This window comes from Mustela nigripes, unplaced genomic scaffold (assembly GCF_022355385.1).
Source record: "Mustela nigripes isolate SB6536 unplaced genomic scaffold, MUSNIG.SB6536 HiC_scaffold_75, whole genome shotgun sequence".
NCBI classification, from domain to species: domain Eukaryota; kingdom Metazoa; phylum Chordata; class Mammalia; order Carnivora; family Mustelidae; genus Mustela; species Mustela nigripes.
The window spans coordinates 1755893-1780004 of record NW_026739490.1 but is presented as its reverse complement, the minus strand read 5'-3'; the positions used below and the strand labels follow the sequence as shown (position 1 = coordinate 1780004).

The following is a 24112-nucleotide window of genomic DNA, read 5'->3' as shown; positions in this document are numbered from 1 at the left end:
CCCCCCCCCCCCCCCCCCCCCCCCCCCCCCCCCCCCCCCCCCCGAATCAGAATCTGCATTTGAAGACTAAAGGTGTCTTAGGTGTTTTGTGTGAAGATTGAAGTTTGAGAAGCATCCCCTTAAAGCATTACTCCGTAGTTTGGTGTAAACTGTCCTTGAAGGGCCCTTCCACTTAGCTTGCAGCGACGACTGGTGCTTTGATGAAGTTTTACACAAGTAGAACCTTTGAGTTGAGTGACCTGATGTGATTCTCCTTTGCTAAGATATCTACATTTTCCAAACAACTTACAGCTGCTTGATGTAAGGGAAATACAACCATAAAATTGATCGATATAGTTTCCATTTATGATAATAATATGGTCAACAGATTTTGTTAGCCCTTAGGTTGGATCCTGAATGAAGCAGGTTAAGTTTTTTGACAATGAAAGGACAGGATGTGGTAAAACTAGAATAAATCCAAATGTCTCAAATTCTATTGCTATTTACTGCCAATTTAATGATAATGTGTACCTTTGATGATTTGCAGACTAAAGCATGCAAGGTGGTTTTATAGTTTATTGTTTGCTTGGAAAGCAATACTCCTTAAAATTTAAATTCAGGAATCTTAAATCAGGAAAAGCTTTTATGCATAGCTCACTTAAATGGCTATTTTGAAGTGATACTAGATATAGAATGTTTATTCTGTAGTAGGATGAGATTATCCCTTATGTCCTGAATCTTATAATGGTATTTTTTATAAATTTTCCCTTTTTTTTTGTTTTTTTGTTTTGTGTCTATTTGGTAGGTGCATGTTTTTAGTAGGTTTATTATTTTTTTAAGGACAAAGGAATTAAAGACAGAAGAGTCATTTTTGTTTTCTTCCAAAAGTACCAACCATGAGATTTGGTTTTTGAGGTCATAAGGAGGTGAGAGAACAGACAACAGTTACGAAGTTCCTTCTCTTGAAATTGTCTGGCCTTAATTACTACGGTGTCTTAGTACCACCCTTACGGTTCCAAAGAAGTCGATCCCTGTAAATGCCTTTGTCTCTGGACTTGGAGTAAAATAGTAGGGTGTGCTTTGCAAAATGTCATCGTTGATGGTGAGTTTCAGACTCTTTAATTAGGAAACTGAAATCTGTATATCGAGATTTGTAAATCATCTAAATTGCAGAGTAATGTTTTAGAATACCGTTTAAGGGATTGACATTAAAGCCTTTTTCTTTTTAAGAAATGCAATAATTTCCTCAAATCCTCACTCATTAGACCTCTACTAACTATAGTGCTGACTTTTTTTTTTTTTTTTTTTTTTTTGCCCTAAAGTCTGTGACTTCCAAAGAAATGCTTCAGTGTTTCCCCCATTATTATAGCCACCTGGAAGCAGTATTCATGTATTGGATTAAAAACGTCATAATGAGGAAAAAAAAACCCAACAACCTAACAATGAATTGTGAAGTTTTGCTTCATGGTGTGCATGTTGACATAGATGTACAGAAAAGGGAGCCTTCCTTTTTATCTAAAGTGGAAGTTATTTTCTGGTTGCAAACTTTTACATGGCTTAAATCAAACCCTGAAGTGAGGTTTACAAATTCTCACAGGTCATCAGACTATCATTACGTACTTTACTGAATGATTTTTTTTTTCCACCTGTTTTTATGTCAAATTAGAATATTTGGAAGAACTGCCAGAAATGAGTGGGAAAACAACCCGGAGATTCTTCTTTAATTTAACTTCTATCCCGACTGACGAGTTTATCACCTCAGCAGAACTTCAGGTTTTTCGGGAACAGATGCAGGAAACTTTGGAAAACAACAGCAGTTTCCATCACCGCATTAATATTTATGAGATTATAAAACCTGCAGCAGCCAACTTGAAGTTCCCCGTGACCAGACTTTTGGACACCAGGTTGGTGAATCAGAACGCAAGCAAGTGGGAGAGCTTTGATGTCACCCCTGCTGTGATGAGGTGGACGGCGCAGGGGCTCACCAACCACGGATTTGTAGTGGAAGTGACCCACTTGGAGGAGAACCAAGGTGTCTCCAAGAGACACGTCAGGATTAGCAGGTCTTTGCACCAAGATGAGCACAGCTGGTCACAGATCAGGCCACTGCTAGTAACGTTTGGCCACGATGGGAAAGGACACCCCCTCCACAAAAGAGAAAAGCGCCAAGCAAAACACAAACAGCGCAAACGCCTTAAGTCCAGCTGTAAGAGACACCCTTTGTATGTGGACTTCAGTGATGTGGGGTGGAATGACTGGATTGTAGCCCCCCCGGGGTACCACGCCTTTTATTGCCATGGGGAATGCCCTTTTCCCCTGGCAGATCACCTGAACTCCACTAATCACGCCATTGTTCAGACGTTGGTCAACTCCGTTAATTCTAAGATTCCCAAGGCGTGCTGTGTACCAACAGAACTCAGTGCTATCTCCATGTTGTACCTTGATGAAAACGAAAAGGTCGTATTAAAGAACTATCAGGACATGGTTGTGGAGGGTTGTGGGTGTCGTTAGCACAGCAAAATGAAATAAACACATACACACACACACACACATATATATTTTAAGAAAAAAGCAAAAAAAAAAAAAAAAAACCAAGTTGACACTTTAATTAATATTTCCCAATGAAGACTTTATTTATGGAATGGAATGGAGAAAAAAAAACACAGTTATTTTGAAAATATATTTATATCTACAAAAAGAAGTTGGGAAAACAAATATTTTAATCAGAGAATTATTCCTTAAAGATTTTAAAATGTATTTAGTTGTACATTTTATATGGGTTCAACCCCAGCACATGAAGTATAATGGTCAGATTTATTTTGTATTTATTTACTATTATAACCACTTTTTAGGAAAGATAGCTAATTTGTATTTATATGTAATCAAAAGAAGTATTGGGTTTGTACATAATTTTCCAAAAATTGTAGTTGTTTTCAGTTGTGTGTATTTAAGATGAAAAGTCTACATGGAAGGTTACTCTGGCAAAGTGCTTAGCACATTTGCTTTTTTGCAGTGCTACTGTTAAGGTCACAAGTTCAAGTCCAGAAAAAAAAAAAAAAAGTGGATAATCCACTCTGCTGACTTTCAAGATTATTATATTATTCAATTCTCAGGAATGTTGCAGAGTGGTTGTCCAATCCATGAGAACTTACGTCCTTATTAGGTGGAATATTTGGATAAGAACCAGACATTGCTGATCTAATAAAGAAACACTCCCCTACCCCTTAACTTGCAGAAAGAATAAAGCAGGACCAATAGAAATAATTACGAAAATGATAAACCTGCAGGAAAGTGAATGATGGTTTGTTGTTCTTCTTTCCTAAACTAGTGATCCCTTCAAAGGGGTTGGTCTGGCCAAAGTATTAAATAAAACATAAGATTTATTCATTATGAATATTGTGGTCATGTATATTTAAAATTGATATGTGGTGGCGCTCACAAAGAGTTGGAAATTGATTTGTATTTAACCGTTACCTCATCTGGGAGCTCTTTATGCTCAGAAGGACCCAGTTTTCTAACTTTGCCCAACACACAGCAAAATTGTGCCCATCGTGTTTTCTGCCCACTGCCTCTTCTCTGTTGGATCAGCTTGCTTTTCTTTCCAAGGTTATGTGAACACATTTCTCCAAATGTTAAACCTCGTTCAGATAATAAATATCAGATCCCTGGCATTTCATTCTATAAAGTCTAAGCTGTAAGAGAAAATGGTGCACTTGTATGGCATTCGTGATGTTACCTTGTGTTTGCCTTTTTGCTTCTGAAGTTACTCATTTTGGAGGGAGGTGGGGGAAAGGCACAGAATGGCTGGAAACATGCACGCAAGTCACTTGATAATTGATATTTGCCTCAAAGGAATTAGGCACGATTTAGTATTTCACGTGACCCTCTTTGGGGTTCGTGATTTAGGAGAAAGATTTAAGAGCAAACCGAAGCTCCCAAACAAGCAAAACCTGGGAAACCCAAGATAAAGTTTCAGAGATGATATCCCATGCAGCAGAGGCAACGGTGCCAAAAAATTAGAAAGGGAAAGTGTCTAAGATCAGCTTCTATGAGGATATCTGCCAATTGGACAGAAGCCCAAGCAGAATGAAGTCAAATTAGGCCACTCAGAGTGAACTCTTGCAGCAGCAGGGCTTCTGTGCTGTGTCGAAATCAGACCCAAGGAAGGGTTTAGTGGGTATGTCTCTACAGCCAGGGAACCCACAACTCCCCATGATATTACTGGAAGTGTTTTAGGGCAACGTCTAGGACTCTCTGCCTCCTCTAATCCTGCTGTGATTGGTGAGGCCTAGTTCTCCTCTTCCCTGCCTTGCCTTGGAACTGGCTGAAAAAACGAGTGTGCTTGTCAAGGAACAGACTGTTATAATCAGATTCTCCCAAGGAATTAACTTGCAATGACCATGAATGTAGTTCCATTTTGATTGTGATAGATTTAACCCTTGCCTTGAGAGTAGGTAGACAATGTTTTTAAATTAACACCAGTTCTTTTACTCCTGCTTTAAAAATCTTTCCATTCCTTTTCATGCCTATCCCTTTTGCTCTTGCATAGGTGAGAGTCATTCGTATTAGAAACAGCTCTGGAGGGCAGGATGATCTCTGTCCTTTAGCTACCCTTTACCCTCACCTGGCATGGAGGTGGGGGGCAGATTGCACTGTCTTAACATCTTAAATAACAACCCACGTTTTCTCATCTCCAAAGATTCTAGATGAGACTGCGAGATTATAGCACAAGAATTTCCATCCATTTGGCAATATACTACGTTCTTTTGATTTTTCTGCTTCATTGGTTCTGATTTTCTTTGTTAAAATGGCTTTCGGTGGTATCAACTCAAATGTCTTCTTGTGGGTGTTTTAATGTATATAAATATATACACAAACATGTAAATATATACACAGATAATATGTAATATGTATAAAAACACGAAGAGATGTGATATATATTCCATATGCATACATGATGGTATTTCCAGCTTCAGTTTAGTTTCAGAGGTTTTGTCATAGTTGAGGACTCTGACCTTGGCAGCTCATTTGAGAAACAGAATATTCTTACGTACATTCCACCTTCTTATAGATGTTTTGGCTCACGTTCTCCGTGCTGAGAAAAAGTGTCCTACCTAACTCCATGACACTGAATCTTCTGAATCTTCAGGGGCCGTTCTGTAGGGAGCTTTGAATCCTTTTAGAGTTGGCTTTAGATTAGAAAGGAAATTTTAAAGCAAATGTATTAGTTTCTGAATTTTGGAGGATCACCTTTCAAAAGTGATTAAATTGTATCATCTGTTTTTGTGCTTGTCTGGGCTGTGTGCTCTCCCTGGCATGGTTTGAACCTGTATGGCAGGTCCAGGTTGCTCCTTTCATTGTTTGCCTTCAAAATTGAGGAGGGGGAAAGCGAAAGTTTACAAATGTATTTGTACTTCCATCTTTTCATAATTCCTATTCCAATTGTTGCTTTAAATTGTACTTCAGGAGGCCAAGATGATAGCTAGATAATCTTCACAATCCACATCTTTTCCCTTAACTTTTTATTGGAGGTGGAAAAACCATGTGTGCAACTCAAAGCACTTTTTAAAGAGTGTGTTTCTTTTCTGCAGTCTTTAATGTTAGCATACTCATTCACTGAATGTTGGATGCCATAGCCCCCAGTCTGTTATAAGGCAAAAAGGAACATAGCCTTGCAATAAATAATTGAAGTGTAGAATAAGTATGATACAGATGGGCAATTATTAAGGAACCAATATTGCCTTATTCCTTCCCTGCTTTATTGTTTTAGGGAGCAAGAAGGATGAGATGGATAAAATGCATGTCTGCTTCACTCGGGTAAAATGCTTTTCCTTTTTTCTCTATTGACACAAATTACAGCCTTTACAGTATTCTCCAGGGTAGAGTTGGTTTTTTTGTTGTTGTTTGTTTTTTACTATTTCCCTGCCCTGCAAATTTCAAAGTGAACTTCTACCTAACTTGGGGGACCAGTGCTCTAAATAAGATTTTAATGTCATATGAGTCACCAGTATTACCTCAGGGGAATGCAGACCGAAGTATAGATTGACCCCTTGAGATCATGCTCTAACATAGGCTCTGTTTCAATGAATCTGAGGTGGGGCCTGAGAGTCTGCATTTCTGAAACGCTCCCAGGTGAAATGTTACCTCTGGCCCACGGACTCCACTTTGAGTAGCAAGGATCTGATAATTACCTTCTCAATCACAACAGCAGAAAGTTGGACTGAGTTTAAGGCCCCTCTCTGAGAAGTAGTACTTAAGGGGAAAAACAAAACAACAAAACCTGTATACAGGATGGTATTTGAATACATTTCACCATATCTGAAAGGATGTTCTACATATTTTTTTCAAAGGCGTTCTTTTCTCCCACAAGATGACTGGCAATTTTGTGTTCTAGCCACCCTCAGACATGAAAACACTTGGTTGCTTATCTTGTAAAATCTGCTCTGCTTGCTTGCTTGGGCATGCACGCAGTCAGTTTAGTCAAATACGTGTCAGTACATCTATGTGGATGGGGGAGCAGGTGCAAGCCCTCAACGTACTTTAAAAAAGTTTAACACTTAAGTCAGTCCACGGAGTTGATCCCGTGTGATCTTAGTGCCAAGTGTCTGAGTTAAAAGTTTTCCCTTTGAAGGCAGCAAATAGATGTCATACATTTGAAGCATTTGTTTATACTAAAAATGATACTTTTTTTTTTTAAGTTCTGAGACAGTTCACTGTAGAAAACCACTGAGCCTAGAGGGTGATATAAACTTCCCAGGCCGGTATTTGAGGTTTGATTTAATGGATATTGGAATTTGTGATGCCGTGGTTGGCTTTGAATAAGGTGCCGAGGTGAATGGGCTCAGGCTAGAAGAAGCAAAAGGAATTGATTTCCCTCTGTGGTGGGGGTCAGCAAAGAAATAACTGTATTGGTATCTCCTTTTCAGCAAAATGTCCTATGCGTGTTCAGCCTCATTTTTACCTTTTTGGTGACTGCTTTGAAGATTTCTTATAAGCAACACAGATCTGAGTATTTGTGGAAATGTTAGAATGAATGAATTTCTAACCTCTGACACCCTTTATATATATTATATATATAAATGTTAATATATCAATCACTGTATCAACATACACTGTATATAGTGCCTAATACACACACACATACACACACATATATGTACATATACATAAATACACATACACATATATCTTTTCCCCATATATCCAAAGGAAAAATTTTGCTTTGCTCCTGTCTAGAGTCAATGTGATGAGTGGAGGGCACCTAATACTTTTTTGTTGTTGGGTTTATCATTTCATTTAGGTCTCTACATTTGGAGTTGAGTCCCTCTGAGGTGCTTAAGCAGTACGCCAGATGCTGACTTGAACCCCCACTTCAAGACTGTGTTTGCCCCTCACCCTGGGCCCCACTCAAAGGCAGGGCCAGGAGTCCATTATTGTTGCAGTCCGTTCCGATGGAGAGATCTCTCTGCAAACCACCGATTTGCTCAAAGCTTCCCTCATACGGAGCAGGATCTCATCTGGACTGCATTTACACTGGAACCACTTGGCCACAACACTATGAGAGAATAATTATTGAACTATTTTACTGTACAACTATTTCCAAATTGTTGATTTTTTATTGATTTCAGGAGGCAAGCTAATTGCCCCATGGCAACTTGATGTGAACGTTTAATGAAGATCAGGAAACAGAGTTTATGAAAAGCTTTTGTATAGTAACTGCAAAGTTTCAAGAACTGTTTTATACTTCCTGACAGTGCTGGGCCTTGCTTAATGGTTTGTTTTTACTACTTAAGAGTGTAAACCTTGCTTTAGCCCAGTGTGTGGAAACTAGACCCTCATCCCGCATTACACATTTCCAAGTTGCTTTTTACTCACTCCTGACTTCCTTTCCTGCCATCGACAATCAGGACTTTTTCTGTTTTAATTGCCTGAAAGGGACTTTCTATCTTTGCACCCTGAGAATCTTAACACACACGCGCACACACTCGTGAAGTTAAGTGTCTGTATTGTTTCACTTTGTTTTGGGTGGAGTTTCTTGCCAGCACTTGGTTGCTAGACAACCAAGCAGACAAAAGTTAAAGATTGAAAAGGCATTTTTAAAGATGTCGAATTCTGGCGGCTGAACTATTTTATCTTTGTCTTATTATGGAAAGCTTAGTTTTCTTACCAGGTTACCTTTCCTTTTGTTGGGTAGTTGGCCGGTGGGAGATTTTTTTTGAAGTCAAGCTCTTAAGGCATTATCTGTTTGAGAACTTTCTCAAGTGCTGTTCCTGTCTGCTGGAACACACTTCCCACCTGAATGGACAAGAAAAAGCCAGCTTAGTTTCCAAGGGTGTGTTTTAAATCACTAATAAAATTGAGCTCCAGCTCTGAGCCACTTCGATTGTTGCGAGGCAAAGAGGTGGAGAGGAGATCACTGTCTGAGGCAACGTTCAGGGAAGTGCCAGGCTTTGTGGGGAACACTGTCTCTGAGAAGCTGCATTTGCTTTTTTGGTGGACTGGATTGGAAAGGTTTCTAAAAATTCTTAAAACCCTAATTTTAAATCAAAGTCATGTAAATTGCTCATTTCAATAAGGTGTTTCAGGAGCGTGTTATAAATACGTGATCTTTATACATCTGCCAAGTTGGACGTGTGTTCACAAGTTTGCCTTGCATGTGTACACAATTTGTAGCCGACGAGCTTTCCTCACTCCCAGGTCTGCCCTTTTTCCTTGTTCATCCTCTGAGATGCTGCCTCCCTGTCTCTCTTCTTCTCAGGGTTCCCCATGCTGCTATTCAGTCAAATCCATGGAAAACTTGACCAACTTTACTGATTCATTTACAGGCAGGATTTCCTGGCATGGGGATCAAACAGGGAGCCCTGAAGTTTGTTCATCACAGGCTGTCCTGGAAATGAGGATCTTCTGAAGCCCGTCTGGCCTGTACATATAAATTTGACAAAATGTTCTCCTATAAAGAAACCTTACTACTGACTTAAAAATTGCTCAATCGCTTGGTTTAGGTAGTAAACCTACAAGTCTTCACCAGCACATTAGTATTGTCAGTATTAAAAGGCACAGTATTTAAACACCAGGGCCCTGAAATAAATCAGACTGCAAACCTCATGACAATCAGTAGATGAGCTAAATAGGAAAATAGGCCCAGGAGAAGCTTTTAATATTTTCTAATCTTGAAGGAGTAGGTGTGTGTTTGTTGCCTGAATATAGTTTGGCTGAATAAAAGAAAATGGAGAACACTAGAGAAGCCAGGTGTTAATTGTGGTTTTATACACATACACACATACATCAGATCATTGATCACATAAAAAATATATATGATAATATTTAAAAATTGTTCATGAAAAATCACCCCTGAGGCTGAAACACCGCCATCCCCTCAAACTTTCCAAAAATTGGCCTATATCATGGACTTGTTGCCATCCCAAGAAGTTTAATTACTATACCTGAGATGAACAGCAGTGTTACAGTTTCTTTCTTTTCTTTTCTTTCTTTCTTTCTTTTTTTTTTTTTTTTAAGATTTGAGAGAGAGTATGCTAGAAAGAAAGAGCGAGAGAGAGTGAGCAAATATGAGCAGGAGGAGGGGGAGAGGGAAAGGGAGAAGCAGACTCCCCAGCAGATCATAGTGGGGCCAGATATAACCCTTTTCTTTGTAATGTTACAGAACATTATACCTGTGTAGACAAGGGCTTAGAAGTTACTTTTGATGGCTCCCTTTTTATATAACTGAGAAGAAAGAATAGTTTTTGAGCTGAGGTATTCTAGAATCCACTTGCCAACAACAGCAACCCTTAAGAAAAGATAACTCTGCCTTTTTGGGGAAATATTATCACTGGACGGTTGTCATTATATAATATGGAAATGAGTTCCAGACTCTCTCTCTTTTGTGAACACATTTCAGGCTTGAGTTTCACTTTCACTGATGAGGCCAGGTTGGGGTCTGGATGTCGGAAGGATACTTCCTGGGTGCCTCTGTTTAACATCACCCCTTGATGTATTCTTGGATTCACTAAGGTAATTTTAAGGACACAGCATGAGTACAAGGGGTATGGACAGAAATTCCTAAAGTACAATTAGGTGCATTCTCATAGTGTGGTAGGCAGTGTCTCAGAGAGCTCCAATTTCTAGAACATTTAAAGACAGGACAATGAAATTGTTGGGGCACCTTCGTGGCTCAGTTGGTTAGTCACCTGCCTTTGGCTCAGGTCATGATCTCAGGGTCCTGGGATCGAGCCCTGCATCAGGCTCCATGCTCAGTGGAGAGTCTGCTTCTATCTCTCCCTCTACTCCTCCTCCTGTTTGCATTTGCATGCTCTCTCTTTCTTGCTCTCTCTCACTCTTTCTCCCTAGCATGCTCTCAAACAAATAAAATCTTAAAAAAAAAAAAAAAAAAAAAGCTGTAGCACAGCTGTTCATCTTAGGAATAGTAATTAAGGATCTTCTTAGGATGGGGACAAGTCAATGTATTATATGCCATTTCTGGGAAGTTCAAGGGGATGGAAGTGTTTCAGCCTCAGTGGTGTAAAAGTAAGAGCCTCCCTCTATAGCATCTATTGCCTGAACACAACTCTCTGGAGGGCTCCTGCCTAGTAGATCTGTGGGGCTTTGACCTCTGGGTCCCAAGGCTGTCTGTCCAGTGAGGAGGTAAGTTAAGTGGTGGTCCTTTGCTGGCTGAAATATAAATTGATACCTTTAATTCTGTACCCATCACTTAACCTGATCTTCAAAAACCGATCAGAATTTTCCTGTAGTTCTGTTTCACATTAGCTCTCTTTCTCTTTTCCTTCCTCTGGGTATTAGGACATTTTGGGAGATAAGGAAATATGTTAGTTAGTGAAAGAGGAATTGGAAAAATCAACCTGATTGGATACTAAGGGAGAGGGATTTGGTTCTCTTTCATCCCAAACCTGAGAGTTTGCTGAACACAACTGAAACTGTGCTGAAGGTCTCTTCTGAGATGTGAACTTGGAGAAGACACAAAATCCTATTGTTATTTTTCATTTCCATGGTGATGGGACTGAGTTTTGGGAGACAAGTAACTTCACAGACTTACCTCGTGGAAAATACTTGTCGGGGGAGATACCGCGCCTTCAATCCATAACCCAACATCTGAGGTGCTGGGGAGAAAGGCTGCTGCAGTGAATGGGGGTAGGAGGGAAGGAGCAGGCAGCCAGTTGGCCTTCTGCACAGTGTATGCACAGAGCAAAGTGCTCTGCTTTGGAGCCAGAAACAGTGATTCATTTGATTTTAATTTTGACGTTAGCATTTTTCTCATGACTCATTTGATAATTTCATATGGAATTTAAAAGCCTGAAACAGTTATTTACTTTTTAGGAACTTAAAACATTCATCAGGTAGAATGCACTTTTATCCTCCCAAACACAAGATGCCCTTAAGACTTCACTGGGGGGTGGGGAAGAGGGGGCATTTCTCCCATCCTTCTCCCCCTAGCTCCAACATGTGCCTCTACCCTAGCTGATCTTCTCACTAATGCTGACTGTCAGGCAACCTGTTTCATCTTAACTTTTTTCTTATCTTGAATTCCTTTCATCGCTACATAGGAGGTTAGCTGTAGGTATTTTAAAAAAGATGTTTTCTTATCATGCTGAAAAAATTCTCCTCTATTCCTGTGTTTTGAGAGATTTAACATGCATGAAAAATGCATTTTATGCTTCAGTTGTTGTGATCATATGATTTTTCTTTTTCAATCTGTTAATGTAGTAGATTACATTGATTGATTTTCAAAAATTCGACCAGACTTGTGTCACTGGAATAATCCCTACTTGGTCATGGCATAACAGTTTTATACATTGTTGAATTCTATCTGCTAATATATTACTAAAAATCTGTGCATCCATATTCATGAGGGATATTGGTCTAAAGTGGGTGTTTTTTTTTTTTTAGTATTATTTTTGTCTGGATTTGTTATAAGGGTAATACTGGCTTCGTGGAATGAATTAGAAAGTGTTCCCTCTTCCTGAATTTTCTGGAAGAGATTGTATAAATTTGGCATTAATTCTTTAAGCATTGGTAGAATTCTTCAGTGAACATCTGGGTTGAAGATTTCTTTTTTGGAGAGATGTTTATGAATTCAATTTCAATTTTTAAAATAGAGAGCTAGTTAAATTATCTATTACATGTTAAATGATTTATGATAGTTTGTACTTCTGAGGAATTGGCTCATTTTATTTAGGTTTTCAAATATATGTGTAGAGATGTTTGTACCTTATTTTTTTGGTGTCTGTAGTTCTGTAGTAGTATCTTGTTTTATTCTAGATATTATTAGCTGTGTCTTTTCTCTTCTTTCTTTGTCGGTCTTGCTTGAGGTTTATAGATTTTATTGATCTTTTCTAAAATCCAAACTTTCTGTTCATTGATTTTCTCTAATTTTTTTCCTATTTTCAATTTCACTAATTTCTGCACTTTATTATTTCCTTCCTTCTTATTTGGGTTTGTTTTTGCTCTTCGTTTTCTCTGCTTTTCAGGTGAGAGCTTAGTTTATTGATTTGAAACTTTTCCTCTTCATGTAAGCAATTAAGTACTACAAATTCCCCTCTCAACACTACTTTATCTGTCTGTTGAACATTTTGATATTATATTTTCACTTTTTTGCCAGTGAGAATTTCCCTTTGACCCAGGAATTAAGTAGAAGTGTTGTTTAGTTTCCAAGTGTTTGAATATTTTGCTCTTCTGCTGTTGATTCCTAGTTTGATTGCATTGTGATCAAATGTACTCTATACAATTTCAAATCTCTTAAGTTTGTTGGCATCCATTCTTTGGCTAAGATTTGGTTTATCTAGTTATATATTATGTGAGTAATTGAAGATGATGTGAATTCTGCTGCTATGTGGAGTGTTCTGTGAATGTCTTTAGAATTTGTTAGCTGATAATGTGGTAATGTTGAATTTTTCTACATCATTGCTGACTTTATGTCTAGTTCTTTTTTTTTAAAGATTTGATTCATTTATTAGACAAAGAGAGACACAGTGAGAGAGGGAACACAAGCAGGGGGAGTGGGAGAGAGAGAAGTAGGCTTCCCGCAGAGCAGAGAACCCAGTGCTGGTTTCGATCCCAGGACCCTGGGATCATGAGGCGAACCAAAGGCAGACGCTTAAGAACTGAGCCACCCAGATGCCCCTATGTCTAGTTATTCTATAAATTGTTGAGAGAAAGGTGTTGAAGTGTTTAACTGTAACAGTTGTTTTTTCCTATCTATTCCTTATCAAAACTTTCCTATCAATTTTTTGTCTTAAATATGCATAAACATAAAATACACTGAATCATATTTTTCATCCTTGTACTTTCAGTCTACCTAAATCTTTGTCATATTTCTTATGAACAGCACAATGAAGAAGAACAATGTTAATTAATAGAAAGTGATCACAGTATTTTCGGTTCTATTTCATTCCTTACTAAGCCACTCATTCCACTGAAAAGTACAGGATAAATTGTTCTTTTCCTCATTTAAGGCCTACACACACACACACACACACACACACACACAAAAGGTTTATTCAAATCTAAAACGCATTACCACAAGACATATAAAAATCCAAAGTTGTACTCTGAAAACGCTTGTCTCTGAAATGCTAGTCTTTTTTTTTTTTTTTCCCCAAAGATTTTATTTATTTATTTGACAGAGAGAGAGAGCAGGCAGAGGGAGAGGAAGCGGCAGGCTCGAGTTGAGCAGGGAGACCAATGTGGGACTTGATCCCACTCTGGGATCATGACCTGAGCCAAAGGCAGACACTTAGCCAACTGAACCACCCAGATGTCCCTAATGACATGTAATAGATTATTGATAATTGCTTACATCTGACTTTTTATTATTTCTCTTGGTTCTCTCTTCCTTTTGTTTTCTTTTTCCTGCCTGTCTTACTTGAACATTTTTTAGAATTCTATTTTAATTTATCTCTCTTTTTTAATGAACCTCTTTGTAAGGCATTTTTATTATGTCCCTATGTACTAGAGAAACTAAAGTGAGGAAATCTTACCTCCCTTTAACGACCCTTTACCCATCCTTATTTAGAACGTGGAGGTCTCACGTTCTTGCATTCATTGCCAACCACGTGAGACGAGGTTGCAATTTTTGTTTTGATCACTGAACATAAAGTAGAAAAGTCGATAAGAGAAGGAAAGTCTATGGTGCTTACCCTATTTATCTGTTCTTTCTGTGGCCCTTCTTCCTTAGAGAAGTTCAGAGAGTCCTTTGACGGCCGCGCTCACAGCAGCCGCCTGAGCGGCGGCTGGATTCGCGCGCACCTAGACAGCATTCATGCTCTCGCGAGAACTGGAGTCAGTGAGAGTCTCGTCGAAGGCTCGTGGCGGCTTGGCAGCGTTGTTTCAGCTCATGGCGGCTTGGCAGTGTTCTTTCAGCGCCGCTGGACCCTCGGGGCTGCGATTCTCCATCTCCGTGGTACGTGCTGTTCTTCAGCTGCTTTTTTAAGGTAGGTGTGCTGGCAATCAATTTTCTTGTTTTCTTTTTTTTTTTACCTGAGAATATCTCGGTTTCACTTTCGTTCTTGACGAATACTTTCAACTGGGTATAGGATTCTGGGTTGATATTTTTTTCTTTTTTCTCCCCCAGGCCATAAAAAACACTGTGCTATTCTCTCTGCCTTCTGTGGTTTCTGGTGTGAAATGCTCTGCTATTTGAATGTTTTTTTTTTTTTTTTTTACCTCAACGAGGAATGCATCATTTTTCTCAGGTTGCTTTTCAGATTTTCTTTGGCGTTAGTCTTCGGAAGTTTGTGGTGTATCTCAGAATGGACTTTTGGCTTTTTTTTTTTTTTTTTTTTTTGCTTGAAGTTCACTCTGCTTGAATCTGGAGGCCTTCCTCCCCCTTTCTTTCTACGTTTAGGAAATTTATTGCCATATTTCTTTGGCTGTTTTTTTTTTTTTTTGTTGTTGTTCAGTTTCATCTTCTCTCCCCTTTCTTTCCAGGGCTTCAATGACAAGATCTTTTGTTATAGTTCCAGATATCCCTGAGACTTCATTTCTTTGAATCTATACTCTGTTGCTTGGATTGAATAAATTCTATTATGTTCAAGTTCATGGATTCGCTCCTCTGTGTATTCATTCTGGTGTTGAGCCCAGCTGTGGAGTTTCTTATACCAGTTATTTTGTTTTTCAGTTATAAGTTTCCATTTAGTTTTTCATTGCATCTTCTGTTTCTTTGCCAGGACTTTTTGTACAGGCATTTATTTCAGGTATGTGTGTAACTATTCTTCTGAGCAGTTTTATGATGGTTGCTTTAAAATGCTTGTCAGATAATGCTAACATCTGTATCATCTCAGAGCAGCATCTGATGATTGCCTTTTCTCATTTAGTTTTGAGTTCTTCCTGGTTCTTGGCATAACAAGTGATTTTTTATTGAAACCTGGGCAGTTTGGGTATTATAAGATTCTAGATTTTACCTAAATCTAATGTAACAGACCTCCTCTGACAGTGCGCTGGTGGGTGAAGTGGGCATGCCACCTCCTGCTGCCATGTGGAGGTGGAAGTCCAGATTTTCCACTGTGCCTCCATTGACACCAAGGGAGTAAGGGTCTTCTTCGTACTGCTGGATGGAGTGGAATTTCAGGGTACCCTTATGGTTTCCACTGACAACTGTGAGGTGTGTTACCACTGTTACCACTGAATACTGGTAAAAATTCTGACTCTTTGTTAGGTTTTCTTTGACATACTCTGAAGGGGGAGAGAATTGGATGGAGCACTTGTTACAGCCTACTAAGGGTACATATCTAGGCCCTCCATTTGACTTTTGTTGGTAGAATTAGGGGATAGGGTTGCAGTTCTTTTCTGTGTGTTTGGCTGGAGTAGACCTTGTATTTTCTAGAAGTTTTTGTATTTCTAGAATACTCTTTCCCTATTTGGCCAGAGAAGGCCGACTTTCCTGTAGGCTTCTTCCTTGTCTTTCTTTCTGTCCTTCCTTTTGTTTTTCTTTCCTTTTTTCTCTTCTTTTCTTTGTGTCTGTGATCATGAGGTACCATTTTTTTCAGTATCTAGTCTAAAATATGTGAAGCAGAAAGAAGACCCAAAGAGCTTACCACCTGTGTTCTTCCAGCCCAAGGTCCCTAGCTGGACCGCCTTCCTCTAATTAACATTTCAGATCTGCTGGTGTTTGCTTTATATATAATGTCCAGGGTTTTTAGTTACACTTAGCAGGAAGAATAGGGAAAAGTATGCCTATTCTATCTTCCTGGAAACAAATACCAGCAGGTAAGTTTCTTTCGATCTTTAAATGCCCTCACAAATTTGCAGATCAAAGGTGATAAATTATTTCAATTTTCTGAGGGAAAAATTGAGACACTTAGAGGTAATTTGCCTGATCAAAGTTGCTTAGAAATGTGGCCTTGGCTTGAAGTAAAATCTTGGAATTTTAACAGTTATTATTTTGCCTTTCCTTTTTCTTTCTATGTTTGTTAGAAAGAAAAATCTGGGAATAGGGCTAGTGAGAGTGGGGAAGGAAGGAATAGTTACCAAGAGAAGACTAAAGGATTATTTTTTTTGTTTGGAAGCAGCAAATGTTTAGAATTATAAAACTAGGACTTTTTAGTGGATTTTAATTAACCTTTAAATATTGTTAATTTACACATATTGACTATATTATCTTCACTGTTACTTGTGTATGTCTCATCTTGTAAATGAATGATTTCAATTATTTTTACTGTGTCCTGAAACTCAAAAGGCAAGGCACATGTTTAGTAATCACTGCCACTTCCTTGATTAAAGATTTGCATGGAAATGGGAAGGATGGGGCAAGTTTTCATCACTTTGCAGTGATGAAAGCTTGTATAAAATTTTTATCTGAATACTTTTGGTCCTATAAAATTTTCTAGATTGCTTAGTACTTCAAAGAAGATTTTATTTTAGTATGCTCTCAAAGTCCATTGTTTAGAGTTGCTGAGATCTTTGCAATATTGCAAAGGCAATGATAAGCTTAGAGAATTAACTTCCCTAAGCAAATTTTCCTAATTCTAATATATATCCTAATAGATAGACCATTCATAACTTCTCTTTCCCTGATTTTGTCTTGATCACTAACACCACGCTTCAGAATTCCTGAATCTAAAATCAAGAAGGGATGATAAATGGGGAAGACTTTTTAGGAATAAGTGAACTGAATTGTCTGCTTGATCTTTCTGTGGCCATTTTGGTTCATCCAGTTCTGAGGGGTTCAAACCTGGCATATATTGTAGAAAGAGTGTGAACTAAGTAGTTCTGGAAAAGAATATGTGGCACAGCAGAGGACAGTTGGGAGGGTAGAAAGAAGTAAAGGTGTATTCATTCCTATAGAAAATTCTCTTTGCTTCTGAATCAAGAGTTAAGACAGTTCTGGTTTTACTAAAGAATTTGGGATTCTACTTAAGCTACCTACTGTTCAGGAATTTCCTGGAATGCCTCTGTCTTCCATCCAGTCTTCTGGTCTTCCTAGAGAACCCAGTGGGAAAAAAGTCTCTTTGAAGGCGGCAACTTCTAGTTTTTCACAGGAATTTTCTTATTTTAATTGCCAGGGAAAGCCTTGCTTCCCTACACTTCCTTTGTTGGAGGGGATAGGCTAATTTTTGCTTGGAGAAAGGAAAAGTAGATGATGATATCTGTCTCCTGTTTTCTCTTTTCTTTTTCCAAGCTATACTTGAAAAAAGACAGCCACATATAAACTACCTGGCCAGAAAGGAAACTATGAACTTGGCAGGAGGCAGACTTAGAGCTTAGAGGCAACTGAGAAATCTCAGTTAAAAGTTTGCAGTCATTTCCCTGAGACTAATTGTCACCTCCAGAAATCAGACCAGAAGGAATAAATATGCATTTTGTCCTGATAAGGGCAGGGGGATGAGGAAATGGGAATTGGGGATTAACCCTTTCACAGGAACTGACTGGGCCTCTGACAGGTCTTCTGAGACCTTCTACCCAGCAGACAGATGAGATAGGAGGCCCATGCATAGTTTATGTTAGCCATTGACATTGCCTGCTATAAAAGATGGTTATCTTCTCTAACTCCAGAAAAGTTGCTTTAGTAGGGTATCAGAGTTGGCAAGTGTTAGGGGTCCTAAGACTGTTTTTTTTTTTTTTTTTAAGATTTTATTTATTTATTTGACAGAGAGACACAGCGAGAAAGGGAACACAAGCAGGGAGAGTAGGAGAGGGAGAAGCAGGCTTCCTGCTGAGCATCCCAATGTGATGTGGGGTTCTATTCCAGGACCCTGATCCCAGGACCCTGGGATCATGACCTGAGCTGAAGGCGGAGGCTTTAACCCACTGAGCCACACAGACACCCCTTGAAGTGTTTCTTTTGGAGATAACAGTTTCTCTCAAGCGCCATCATTCTGGGTGAGTGTAATGGAATTCTGGAAGAATCTATCTAAATATCTTTGCTCTTTTTCTAGAACACAAAGCTACTGCTGCAAACAGTAAGAATGAATGTTTTCTAATGAATCAGAGAACCTGTGTGAACAAAAGAGTATCTTATTTCAACTTTCATTTCTGTATCTCAGTTTGAATTTGGATACTTTGTGTCATTTAAAATTTTTTCCTACATATCACTTGCCCTTTTTCCATACCAGAAGCAATGCTAAAACGTTTGCAAAGAATAAGGCAGTTTACTTCTAGGCTCAAATATTTAGTAACTTTGTATATAATACTTCTGATTGCAAAATTTTGTGCACCTGGAAAGGAGATCTGTGTGTCTAAATATTGATGTTTCAGTAGGGTTATTGAGCTTATCTCTTACACATGTTCACAAGGAAAGATTTCTGTAATGTCAGTTTCAAAGTACAAGTGTTCTATCACTTACTGATTTTCAGCTTTCAGAATCTATTGAGTGTTTCAAATAAAAGCTCAGAGGTTGACAGTTGTGTCGGGGAAAGGGTAATGGATTACAAAGATCTGTTACCTAACTATGCTCCAATTTCTCAATTTGGGGGAAGATACTCTTCAAAATTTAACAGATACTTGTAGGATAGCTTTTGTGCACTGTGTAGTATTATAGGCCCTATGAAGTCAGTGGTGGCTAAAAGCTTACAAACCCTGCCCTGTCTAATCCACATGCCCACTATTCCTTTGTACTCAAAGTGCAGACTATCAGTCTGCATTAGAAATGCAGAATCTTAGACTCCAAATTTCCTGAACCAGAATCTGCATTTTACCGAGATTCCCAAAGTATTTGTGTAGGTGTAAAATCCTGAGAATTTTGCTAGTCAGTTTAAGATCTTAGGCCATAGCCAACCATTGTGTGCCATTCCTTGGACCATAGGGATTGGCCCAGGAATGGGTTTTGTTTTCAGAGAGTTGCTGGTAAAGGAAGTTCTTTCCTCTATAGAGAGAGCCAGAGGAAGGAATATTCCCTTTCTCTGAACTCTGTCTATCTTACTGTCTGGGTTCAATTCTTGAAACTGCTGCAGTCTGATGATGCAGGTGAGGATGGGCAGAGGCAAGAGCATCACAGGAGCTTGGAGCAGAACCCTGATTGAACCATACCCTACCCCTGGACTAGTCAGTTATAGAAGCCAATATATCTCCTAATATCCTAACTGATTCATTCAAAGAGGCTATATCCTAGTGCCTTAGTAGAAAGGCCCATATGTCAAAAATACAACAAACACCAGAATAGGTGAGTTTGGTCAGCAGCATGTCCACCCTTATTGCTGCCTGCCAAGGGGTATATATGAGACACAGTTTTGGGAAATCTCTGGGCTTGGGACCAAATTGGAAGGCAAGGTGGAGGAGTGAAACTGCATGTTTTGCTGATAGAGGAGAGTGAGTGGTGAGTCATAGAGATACTCAGATGCTTGGAGTTGTTGTGAAAGAGAAGGGAGAAGCCCTTTGATTCCTGAAATGGGATCTATGAGGTGGCCTAAGGCAGAATCAGTCTTCTATGCTCCCTGGCTTCCTCTTGCTACCCTCATTTGCTCTCACCTTGCTTCTTGTACCACCCAAGGCAAATCAGTGGCCCTCTGCACCTTCTGTTTAGTGCCCTCTCCTTTCTCATCTTTCCATATTCTCCTCCCACCTCCCCTGGTTGCACTTTTTCCAATTCCACACAGTAGTGTTGTGAAGGTATAATTGGTTCTTGATGTCTGTTTTTAGGAGGACTGTCTTAGCATGAATTACTTTAGCATCATTCCAGTAAAGGATAGAGAGATTGGTTGTGGATTCCCACATTCATGCACACAGATACCTCTGTTGTGAACCCAGAGGACCAAGCCTGAGGATATGAAATAATTATAACTATGATAGTTTATGGAGCATTTATATTCCAGGCTCTGGGCTGTGCATTTGAAATGCCTTATCTGTTTAAATGATTTTACACTCATTTTTCAGATGGGGAACTTGAGGCCTAGAATAATAAGGATTCTTACCTGCAGTTACTAAGTGGGGAGCAGATTTGAAATCTTCTTTTTATATGGACAAATTTAATGTTAAGTTACTAATTTGTGGTGCTTAGGCCTTGGTTATCTACTTATTATTTATATTTTCAAGCCATTGATTGTACATTTTTATTATATGAGCATGTCAAAAGACTATGAGTGATTGAGTTGAGTGACACATTCATGTTTCTGAGTGTGCACTGAGCCAAATAAATGCTTACCAGAGGGTTTTACCAAGAAAGTAGCTCTAAGTGTCTTAGTGCAGCAGACTTGGTTGTATTTTCACTGTTAACTATGATCCTTTAAGCATCTCCCTGCCATGTTTTGCTTTTTTTCATCGGAAATACAAATATAAGACATAGACCTTTGTAGTGAATATAATACCACATGTCTTTTTTAAAAATTTTTATTTAATTTAGAAAGGGGGGAAGGAAGGAACAGAAGGAGAGGGGGATAGTATCCAGCAGACTCTACATTGAGCGCAGATTCTGATGTGGGTACCCCCAGATCATGAGCTGAGCCAAAATCAAGAGTTGGCTGGGTAACCAATTGAGTCACCCAGGTGCTCTGATCCCACATGCATTTTTTTTTTATTTTTGATAGCTGAGAATATGAGGCTCAGCAAGATGAAGCAGTGCAGTAGAATTTGCAGTTCATGGGCAGCAGTGTCAGAATCAGAACCCAGTTATCTTAATTCTCAGATAAAACATTTTTCTTTCTTCTTATACTCTTTCTAATTAATGGTGTTCAAACAGATTTTCCAAACTCCAGGTTAATTATTGATTTTTATTTTATTTTGTAATAAAGTGACAATTTTTAGATTCCTTCCCCCCAGTGATCTCTTTGCTGGTGTTCTGATAACACACATTTTAATCTAGATGGCCAGGCTTCTAAGTAGAAGAAGTGAGGAGCATGGTAAATCTTCTCTGTGAAAAGCAATGGCGAGGGTACCTGGGTGGTCAGTGGGTTAAGCCTCTGCCTTCGGCTCAGGTCATGATCTCAGGGTCCTGGGATTGAGCTCTATGCTCAGCAGGGAGCCTGCTTCCCACCCCCCCTCGTCTGCCTCTCTGCCTACTTGTCATCTCTCTCTCTGTCAAATAAATAAATAAAATCTTTTTTAAAAAGCAGTGATGAAACTGTAAAAAATTATAAAAACCATTTGAGAACTCTTGAAATAAGTCCACCAAAGATATAAAAACAAATTTAGAAGCATTTATTTTTTAAAATTCTACTGAGTTAGAACTGTGCAAACCTGTGGCATGTTAGCCTGGGATGCTTCCATTCATCCTACCCAAAGGCCTGTTTCAGTCTGGGCAGAAGTTCTGTTAGGACATGGCAAATTGAGAAGACCAGCAGCTTCACTGCTAGAGGGGAGTGACAATTTGGAATGGGGTGCAAAAATATCACATTTTGTATGAAATTGTATGATCTCAGTAACAAACGAAAAAGGAAGGCCTACATTGCAACTAGCTTGAAGCTATGATCCTAGTTGGAGAAAACATTTTATCAGGGAGAGCCAGGGGATGAGATAGCCATAGTGGGCCTTGATATGCTCCAGAATATCTCTGGTCATCTGGAAGGCTGTGTACATGATTAGGCTGTGCACATACTCAGTAGAGACTGGACAGACCCAGCCTATATATTCATCCTGGCTGATTGTGAGTCTTTGCACACACAGAAAGTTAAAGTCAAGGCTGTCTTGTAAACCACCTGAACTTCAAATACATTTCACAGCCTACACATAGCTCCATTTTAAAATGGCAGACCGGTTTAGGGTGTTTGAAAACAACTTCTGACCAGTCCTTGCTTGACCATAAACTATGCTAACTAGGCAACCCTGAGAAGTCAGACTTAACAAAGTAAGAATAAAGAAAATAACTGAGCAGAGATATTAGTGGTCACACACTGTGAGGGAGGCAAACTCTGTAGAATTAGTTCAGGCAAATGACTAAACACTTTAAAAAAGCAGCAACAATAATAGTGCCCAGGAAGAAAAAAATAGAAATCTTGACTTGCTACATTATTTGAAATGTCCAATTTTCAACATTGTTCAGTTTTCAGTAGCAAAATATGTGTACAATGAATGCCAACTGTTATACAAAGAAATAGGAAAATATCAGCCATACTCAGAAAGAAAAAAAGTTAATACCTAGTATCTCAGAGGAGTCCAGTTGTTGGACTCTGTAGACAAAGACTCAAATCAGCTATTGTAAATATGTTCGAATAACTAAAGGTAACTATCAAGCAATGAAAGAACAATATGATGATAATGATTAAATAGAGACTCTTAATAGAGATATAAATTATGCAAAATAAATGGAAATTCTATACATAACAGTAAAATAACTGAAGTGAAGAATCTTTATATTGACTCTGCAGCATATTTGAGATTGCAGAAAAAAGAAAATCAGCAAATTTGAAGACAGATCAATAAAATTTGTTCAAGCAGGAGAAGAGAAAGAACAAAATAAAAATGAGGAAAGCCTCAGGGAATTGATGGGGTACTATCAGTCATACTAACATATACAAATTGGGAGTCTCAGAGAAGAAGGGAGAAAGAAAATATCAGGAGAAAATACTTGAAGACATAATGGCCAAATACTTCCTAAATATGATTAAAAACTGATGTACAGGGGTTCCTGGGTGGCTCAGTTTGTCAAGCATCCAGCTATTGATTTTGGCTCAGGTCATGATATCGGGGTCCTGGGATGATGGAGCCCTGCATTGGGATCCTAGGTCAGCAGGGATCATGCTTCAGGATTCTCTCTCTTTCTCTTTTCCCCTCCCTGCCTAAAATAAAGAAATAATCTTTTACAAATAATGAAAATAGAAAAATAAAAATAAATCTACAGATACAACAGTCAATGTCTTCCAAGTATAATAGGTGCCAAGAGAGTCATACCTGGATATTTCATAGTCACATTGCTGAAAACCAAAGACAAAATCTTGAAGAAAAGAAAAAATGATTCATCATATATAAGAGAATGACAGTGTGATTAACAGCTGACTTCTCATCCAAAACAAAAGAAACCAGAATGCAGTGATATGATATATTCAAAATGTTGAAAGAATATGACTGTCAACCAAGATATAGAAATCCATTAAAATTATCCTTCAAGACATCTCAAGAATTCTAAATCCATTAAATTTATCCTCCAAAACAGACATTTCAAAAAGAAAAACATTCCCAGATTAAAAAAGAGTGAGTTTGTTGATAGTACACCTGTATTATAACCATAGTAAAAAAATTCCTTTAGGTTGAAAAGAAATTTTACTAGATGGTAAGTAGAATCCACATGAAGAAATAACACTGCAAGAGATAAATATACTGGTAAATATAAAAACCATATAAATATTTTTTTTCTTCTTTTTAACAGCTTGGGAATATATGAGATTGCATAAAACAATACTTATAAAATTGCATTACTGAACTTATAACAGGTAAAGATGTAATATATATGAAAATAATAAATAAAAGAAAGGAGGAATAAATGGAGCTAAATTGGAATAAGTTTCTATATTTCATAAGAATTAGTATTAATTTGAAGTAGATCATAATAATCTAAGAATTTGCAGTGCAAATCCTAAACCAACCGCTAAAAAAAACCCTCAAAATAGTTAAGGAGAAACTAACAAAATAATTAAAATTACTCATTGTAAAATACCTGTTTATTTCCACAGAAAGTGGTAGCAGATGAACAGATAAACAAGAAAGGCATGAAACAGAGAAAACCAAAAAGCAAAGTGGCGGATTTGAATGAAACCAT

General features: G+C 38.4%; 1 protein-coding gene across 2 annotated transcripts in view; it reads left to right on the top strand.

The window, feature by feature from the left end:
• LOC132008118 (bone morphogenetic protein 2) overlaps nucleotides 1–3373 on the top strand; it is a 12134-nt gene extending 8761 nt beyond the window's left edge. For both annotated transcript variants that reach the window (XM_059386504.1, XM_059386505.1), the window contains exon 3: nucleotides 1646–3373. In XM_059386504.1, coding sequence (XP_059242487.1) covers nucleotides 1646–2490 — 845 coding nt within the window. In that variant the 3' untranslated portion in view covers nucleotides 2491–3373. The remainder of the gene's footprint in view (nucleotides 1–1645) is intronic.
• The last annotated feature ends 20739 nt before the right edge of the window (nucleotides 3374–24112 follow it).